The sequence below is a fragment of the Miniopterus natalensis genome, chromosome 4 (genome assembly GCF_054644295.1).
Source record: "Miniopterus natalensis isolate mMinNat1 chromosome 4, mMinNat1.hap1, whole genome shotgun sequence".
In the NCBI taxonomy this organism is placed as follows: domain Eukaryota; kingdom Metazoa; phylum Chordata; class Mammalia; order Chiroptera; family Miniopteridae; genus Miniopterus; species Miniopterus natalensis.
Window position 1 is genome coordinate 27,138,622 of NC_142084.1, and position 7,380 is coordinate 27,146,001.

At 43.2% G+C, this 7,380-nt stretch overlaps 1 protein-coding gene across 1 annotated transcript; it reads right to left on the bottom strand.

Moving 5' to 3' along the window:
• Window positions 1-216: 216 nt before the first annotated feature.
• Window positions 217-6,939, bottom strand: IL21 (interleukin 21). The gene is made up of 5 exons (XM_016203238.2): window positions 6,685-6,939; window positions 6,541-6,576; window positions 2,236-2,391; window positions 330-407; window positions 217-240 (listed from the first exon to the last, which is right to left on the bottom strand). Exons 1-5 carry the CDS (start codon window positions 6,829-6,831, stop codon window positions 217-219), a joined length of 441 nt encoding a protein of 146 aa, XP_016058724.2. The 5' UTR covers window positions 6,832-6,939.
• Between the last annotated feature and the right edge of the window lie 441 nt (window positions 6,940-7,380).

Genomic DNA, 7,380 nt, shown 5'->3' on the forward strand with positions numbered 1-7,380 from the left:
TTTTTCAAGTTGGGCAAACACAGACCACATGGATTAAACTGAAGTATTGCATAGCAACATGGGGGAAATGATCCGGACTTTGAACACCTATCTGAGTTTCCCCTCTTCATTCCTCCACTGGGAATCCCCAGAAGCGAATGTCCCTGCTGTGTTAGAGTACATCACATAGTGTCCAGCTGCAGCGAGGTCCCCAAGAACCTTCCTTCGTCACATGCTCTAGGAGAGGTGCTGGTGGATCATCTGTGGAAACAGTGTACCATGAGTAACCCCACACGGGACGCAATCTGGATAAAACTGAGGTAGAAAATCTAACATAATATAAGTGGTACCTTCTGGATGAGTGATTTCAGTCTTTCTAGGAATTCTTTGGGTGGTTTTTTCTCATAAGAATCACATGAAGGGCACACCTAGAAATCAATGAAAAAGTAACATTCCTCTTTAAAATTGTTTTCCTATTAAATAAAACATTCATCTAAAATTTATTTTTTCCAGTTAGAGACATAATTCATGTTCACTCAAAAAACTGAGAAACACATAAAATTGTTCAGAAAATAGTAATGGGGAAAATCACTTACTGTAATCCCACACTCAGAGATAACCACAGCCATGTTTTGATACATACCCTCCTGGTGATTTTTTTTCTTTGCTTCTCTATTATTTACACTGATTGCTAATTTGTTTTTTTTTACACTTAAGATATCATGAGCTTTTCCTGTGTGTTAAATATTCTTCAAAAATATGGTACACAATGGTAGCTTTGTGTTCCAACATAGGATTGAACTATTACTATTTTGGGAAGCACATATTGCTTCTAACATTCCTCTATTTTATACAATGCTTCAAAGAACATCTCTGAATATTTTTTTATATACATCTTTATATATTTTATTTGGTAAGTTTCTAGAAGTAGAATGACTAAATTAAAGGGATTTAAAATTTTAAGGCTTTTGACATACATTGTAAAAAGTTTTACTTCTATTTACATAGAGCATTCTTACCATTATTGGGCATTATAATTCTTTATTGGAAAAAAATAGGATTTCCTTGTTTTAATTCGCATTTGATTGATTACAGGGAGATGGAAGCATCTTTCATATGCGTGTTGTCTGCTTATATTTCTTTTTGGGAATATTTCTTGGCTTAATTTACCCTCATTCCCACTGAGCGTCCTCACACCAGGCCTGCGCTTGGTAGTTAGCATCTCAAATGCCAGTCTGACGCTGGGGTGGGAACACGGGATGGATAGGAGGGGGTTCTCGTTCTGGCTCTTACTCTTTGTAAGGGACGTATCACCTAGCCTCTTTGTTGTCCCTTTCCCATCTGTCAAATGCAGGTGCTTAACTGGATGCTTCTAAGCTCAGTGTCAGCACCACCATTTCATGCTTCTTTGATACTGGGTTTCAAGGACATGTTCAGCTCCTTTCTTTCTCAGGAAAGTTTGAGAGGGATACTTTTCACATTGTGACCTGGCCAAGCAACCAAAGGAAATAAAAATCATTTTGACAATGTAATTAAGGTTTTATTTGAATCACATGTGAAATTCCTTGAAGGAAAGAGAACTGGTTTAAAACCTGAGGAGTAATTTATCTTAGGTGTTTATACACTGGATTTGATTAATGCTTATGTCACTCATGAGAGGATCAGCATTGCTCATGAGTTGGCAAAGGAAGGGCTATCCACAAGGGTCTCAAGACCGCCCAAACTGGGGACTGTTGGAAATCTCCAGTCAAATAATGGGGCCCACCATTGAAACAAGTACGGATCTGCGATTGCACAGGACAGTAATAATCTTTAAGAGAGGAAGGCCAAGTTTGAGATTTATCCTGGTCTCTCTCTAGTAGGCTGTCTTTTTTCTTGCAGGAAAGCTAGGATCTAGTTCCTGTTCATTAGAATACAAGTTATATGTGACCATAGGATGAGAGGAAAGTACTTTGTAACTCCTAAGTCAAAATCGGATTCTCTGCCCAGCGACTCCCTCACCGTGGGAAGCTGTGTTAACATACTCGGAGGCTCGGGACTGTTAGCCTGTTAGCGAGCTGGGTTTCTGGGCACTTTCAAGCCTGTGGGCTTAGGAGGGGAGACTTCACGTCTCAGAACAACACTGTATATAAAGTGTAACTGGCAGGAAGACATTGGGATTCTGGCTACAGGGGTGATCGGGTGTGTGTGCGCGTGTGTGTGCACAAGTTATATACTTAATCAGTTCAGGTAAAAAGGAAAACAAAGGAGTCTTACTAGTCTCTGTTCCTGTCTTCTCCCTGCATTTGTGGGAGGCAGCTTCCTCTTCAGCTGTTTAGTTAACACATTAATTATCTTCTCGTTGTCTCCTGTATTTACTGACTTTAGTTGGACCTTCTGAAAACACGAAAAAGCCGATCGCTCACAGTGTCTCTGAAAGAGAAATAATGTGTGGATATGTTAACCAAAGTTATTCAGAAAGTAAGCATGTCCTTCCCAGTCCTCTCTTCCTACTTGTAAGACAGTGTCTTGTGTCGCATCCGTTTCAGCAGACACTTACCCTGGGGGCTGAGGAGACGGAGGGAGTCCCACTTTCCACACCTCTCTATTCACAGTGCCTGAGATCTGGGTGGTGGGCGGAAGCTTGTGTTTTGTAAGGGAATTTTCTAAATATGAGGCCCTAAAAGTCACACTGACCCACGGCAGCTTGGTGTGAGTTGTGCTGTGGTCTGATTAAGAATCTTTTCATTTGTCTTTTGTTTTGCTCTACGATGTACACAGAACATCCCATAGCATCCGATGCCCCAACACCTGGCACTCACCTGTTTCTGGTGAGTGCCCAGGAAGTGTTTGAGGAGTTGACAAATGAAGTAAAGGAGTTAAAGCCCTTCCTTTGGGGAAGGGACGTGGGTGCCCACCTCTGGTGGAATCATGCCCATCCAGGATTCATTACCTTTGACATAGACCACACTTAGCTTTTCTAAAATGCTGTTTGCACCCCCAGGTCAGGTAGGGTAGGATTCTGCTTGAACTAAGCAGCCAAGGAACAGAGTTTGAGACTCGCCTGGCCTCTGGGAGGGAAGAGGGCTCCTCAGGCAGTAAGAGAATAAGTCATAGTCTCAGAGGCTGGAGAAGTGGACAGAACAAGGATCGAAACGTGGCTCTTGATTTAGTCAAACAACTAGTGAGTAAGTCAGAATCTTAGAAATTGCACTGAAAATGAAACCTATTGGAAGAACACAGTTTATACTGACCTGTCAAAAACATTTTAATGCTGATCTAAGAACTTGTATCCAAGTTTCTTTTCTCTTTCAGCCAGTGTGTACATATGATACTATCTGCTCCCCGCTTCCCCCCCAAGCTGCCCTGTCTTCACTTCATTGATGGGTGTGGAAGCCACTGCTGTGCAACCAGAAAGCCCAGCCTCTTGGTCCCTACAGCACCACCTGATTCTCCTGGACAGCCAGCTGAAAACGGCAAGTGGCCTGCTTTGCATTTTCCAACCCCTGTGCACACCCGGTTTGGATGTGTTGATGAATAACGTTCACCTGAAGACACAGCCCCACTGGGCTCGCTTTGCATACAGAGCCACAAGCCGAGAACCAGCTTATCTGGTTTCCTTCTATCGGAGCAGCTTGCCTCTCATGAGGGCACAGCAGTGTCCTTCCCATGTTTGCCAAAATGCTTATTTAATAGAAACTATTTATAAATGTTAATTTTAGCACTTTTTTTTCCTTGAAAACCACATGCTCTTGTTTGTTGAAGTTTTTTCTTTTCTCTTCTTTTTGACCACAACCGGCTTAACTTACTGGAAAAAAATGATATTCATATTTAAAGAGGTAAATTTTCCAGCTGAAACTGAAAACGCTAACTGCTTCATCTGTGCTGATCTGAGAAACCAGCATTTCTCACAGAGGCCCATTCTGCTGAGTTAACATTTACATGTGTGTTGAAAGGAGATCAGGTTCTGAAGAAGTAGAGGGGCCCCACCGAACAGCCCCCCTTGAGCTACCCTTGCCAGGAGCGGTCCAGACCAGTGATGATGGCCTTGACAGCCTGGACACTGCCACTAACGCCGCCGGGGCCGGGCTCCGTCTCATGCCCTCCCGTGTCGGGAGACTGCAGGGTTAAGCTCTGTGCTTTCTGTAAGCCGCAGAGCTGTTCCTGGTGAGGACAAGGCACTGCTGGATTTGACTCCAGATGCGTATCCACGGCAGCCCCGGAGGAAAAAGGTGGAGAAGCTGCCTCTCGCTGCAGTAAGGGGACGCTTGCTGCTGAGAAGGCGTGGAGAGAAGCTTGTCAGGTAGCGCGGGAGCCCTGCCACTCCAGGGGTTTCCCGGATGACCCCCGGTTCGTGTGTGGCACCACGACCTGGGAGCAGGCGCCTGCCTTTCCTGTGCTGTGCCTCGGGGTAGCGAGGCCTGGCTCTCCTCGTCTTTTAACACATGAAAGCATGAGACTCAGCTGTTCTACATGCATTTTGCAGAACAGAGGGAACAGTGGGTCCAAAGCCAGAGAAGTCCCGAAGCACTGCTATCCTCAGCCCTGAGCCGTCCAGCCAGGGCTGCTTCGGCCAGGAAGCACACAAGGCTTTGTCATTTTGCAATTGAATATTTAAAAATATTTGCCTTCTGGCAGCTTATTTTTAACCTACTTACTTTTTTTTTTCCCCAAAGAAAGCCCTGGCCATTCACACTGGGAAGTCTTGCTAATGAGACTAAATAACCTAACATACATGCTGGGTTTAAATCAGGGCCTCTCAACAGCAGCACTGCTTGCACTTTGGGGTAGATAATTCTGTGCATTCTAGAATGTTTAGCAGCATCCCTGGCCTCTACCTACTCGATGCCAATAGAACCCCCCCACACACACACATAACTGTGAAAGCCCAATATTTCTCCACACATGGACAGGTGTTCTGGGGGCCTGGGGGGAGGTGCAAGTCACCAGCAGCTCAGGACCACTGGTTATAGTTAGAAAGAGAAAGGAAGATGCCTGGCCAGACCAATTAGAGATCTTAGGTAATGACTACATAGCAACATTTATCTGCAAAAATTTATTCTCATTAAACTTTTTAATCTTTTTAAGTCTCTTATAGACCCTGCTTTGATGATAGCTCTGAAAAACTTGGTAGAACATTACGGTGGCCTTAAACTCTCTTCTTGCCCCCTGAGTCTGCCTGCCAGCAGAGCTTACCGATCTCGATTATACCATCACTCACTAGAATCACAGCCAGAACTGCTCAATCCGGTCACCAGGGGCACACAGTGTCACCCAGACAACTCCTTGAACTGTGATGTAAGATAAAAAGCACCTCTCCTTAACAAAGCTTATAAAGAAACTACCACTAGGTCAATCAAGCTAGAAAGTGGGGTATCTTTCTTATTTCTCACCGTGCAAGTTACAGACTGTAGCTCAAAAACTCCAGAAAGAACTCTAACCACAGCAGTGAAACAAAGGGCATGAGATGCTGAAAAATGTTCTATGTTTTGATCATTAGGACATTGATTAAGACATATTCATACTTATTAGAAAAGTCTTTCCAATAAACTGAATGTGCTACTTTCATTTTAGATGCTACTTATTAGAAAATAAGGGCCTGGTGAATGAGAGTGGTTATGTTCCGAGCTAGAGAGTGAATTTTAGAGAAAAGCAATAGTTGTGACTCATTCACTTTCTAAACTTTTACACAGTCATTTACCATAATTGTTTTCTTTGCAATGTATCTTTGTAAGTTTCCCGTTCTGTAATGTCCTAATTACTGGCAGCACTTTTATAGTTATTCTAATTTATGCAGTTAAAGGTCTGTGACAATGAAAACATTTCCCCAGTTGCATTTATATCCCGAGGATATCAAACCTGCAGGCTAAGTTAGTGAAGACACAGAGCACTTGAATGCTGGGCCTCTTCTTCCCAGACTGATGGATTTAAATGGCTTAAGAGAATGGAGCGAGCTGCTGAAAATGGTCCTTTCAAAAGACCTCACGGAAGGCCGCAGGAGAGACTCTTTGAAGCCAGGTATATGGGAATTCTATTCTACAAGACGGCTTCCTTTCCACGCTCCATGCTGTTCCTGTAATCTATTCTTTCTCTTTTTTTCTTCCTTTCCTCCCTTCCTTCCTCTCCTCCTCTCTTTCTTTCTTTCTAGTTATTAGAGGTAAATTCAGCTTCTTATGGTGTGTATCTGTATTTCTTAGACAGGTGTGCAAGAGGACTCAAGAACTTTTATGCACAGGGCCTCTTACAATGTAATTAGTGAGTCATTGTTCAGAAACTGGTCATAGGATAGATTTATTTTCTGCTTGGTTATTCTGCCTCACCGGTACTACTGAGATGTACTCTTAGAGCTCTTTGGAGATAAAAATGTATTTTATAAGCTATGTCACATATTATTGGTTGGCTGGTTGGTAAATTAATGAATATTTGACCAAAAATAGAAAGAACTATCTTATCAATTATTAAACTTCCAAATTCTTTGAAATTAAGCATATTCTTCCTAAGCAATCATGTTAGTGCCTTTTAAAATTGGATTTAAAAATGTCTATCAAACATATCTTCACAAATAAATTCAACTGGTCCTACCTTTACATCTTCTGGAGCTGGCAGAAATTCAGGGTCCTAGAGCAAAAGGAAATGAGTTCTGAGTTATTTCAGTAAGTCAAAAAGCTTCCTTTATAGTAACTGAAGAATATGCTTTAAATTTTGTTGTGACAAGCGCAGCCTTACCAAGTCATTCACATAATGTTTCAGCTGATCCACAACATCAATAAGTTGGCGCAGTCTGATCATGAGGCGATCTTGCTCTTGGAGGCTGGATCTACGGGCCACTGCCCCTGAGAAGATGACCATCAGGCAGATGACTACCCGCTGCATGTTGCCAGGACTGAGTCTCAGAAGCGCCAGGAGAGCAAGACCTGGGTCTCACTTTTCACCTCTGTTTGACTGTGATCAGGTTGTCAGTGGAGCTGCGTATTTATTCATCCTTCAGGGAGAGCTAACGCCCTCCCATCGCAGCCTGGAAATCTTTGTAAAGTGGATGAATGTGAGTAACCCTTTTTCTTTTCCACTGGCTAGGTGTGCGTGTGCATGTGCGAACACGTGGGGGCAGGGATGGACCCACTCCACGAATGTGGTCCATCTGCACCTTAGACAGGAAAAGAGAGGCACGGGTGAATTCCAACTTTCAGCATGAGTTGAAAAGTGTGCATAGTAAACAGTAGGTGCCACAAGACTTCAAAGGGGTAAACAAAAACACTTTGATGTCTCTCTCTCTGCCCCCCCAGCCTCTTACCTGTTCCCTCTGACAGTCATAAGGGCACTTCAGTAATGACTAAGGTGGCCGCCTGTGCTTTCTCGCAGGACTTTTTCTTAGGGTAATAACTATGCCTTTTGACTGAAATCACCCAGTATTCCATCATAAAG

Bases quoted from the DNA above. Each gene is read 5' to 3' on its own strand.
- IL21 (XM_016203238.2), bottom strand. From the start codon at position 6,831: ATGCAGCGGGTAGTCATCTGCCTGATGGTCATCTTCTCAGGGGCAGTG. The intron at 2,392-6,540 runs GTAGGACCAGTT...TTTCTCTTTCAG, and splicing joins CAGCTCCAGAAGATGTAAAG to AGACACTGTGAGCGATCGGC. The intron at 241-329 runs GTACCACTTATA...CTGTTTCCACAG, and splicing joins TGAAATCACTCATCCAGAAG to ATGATCCACCAGCACCTCTC.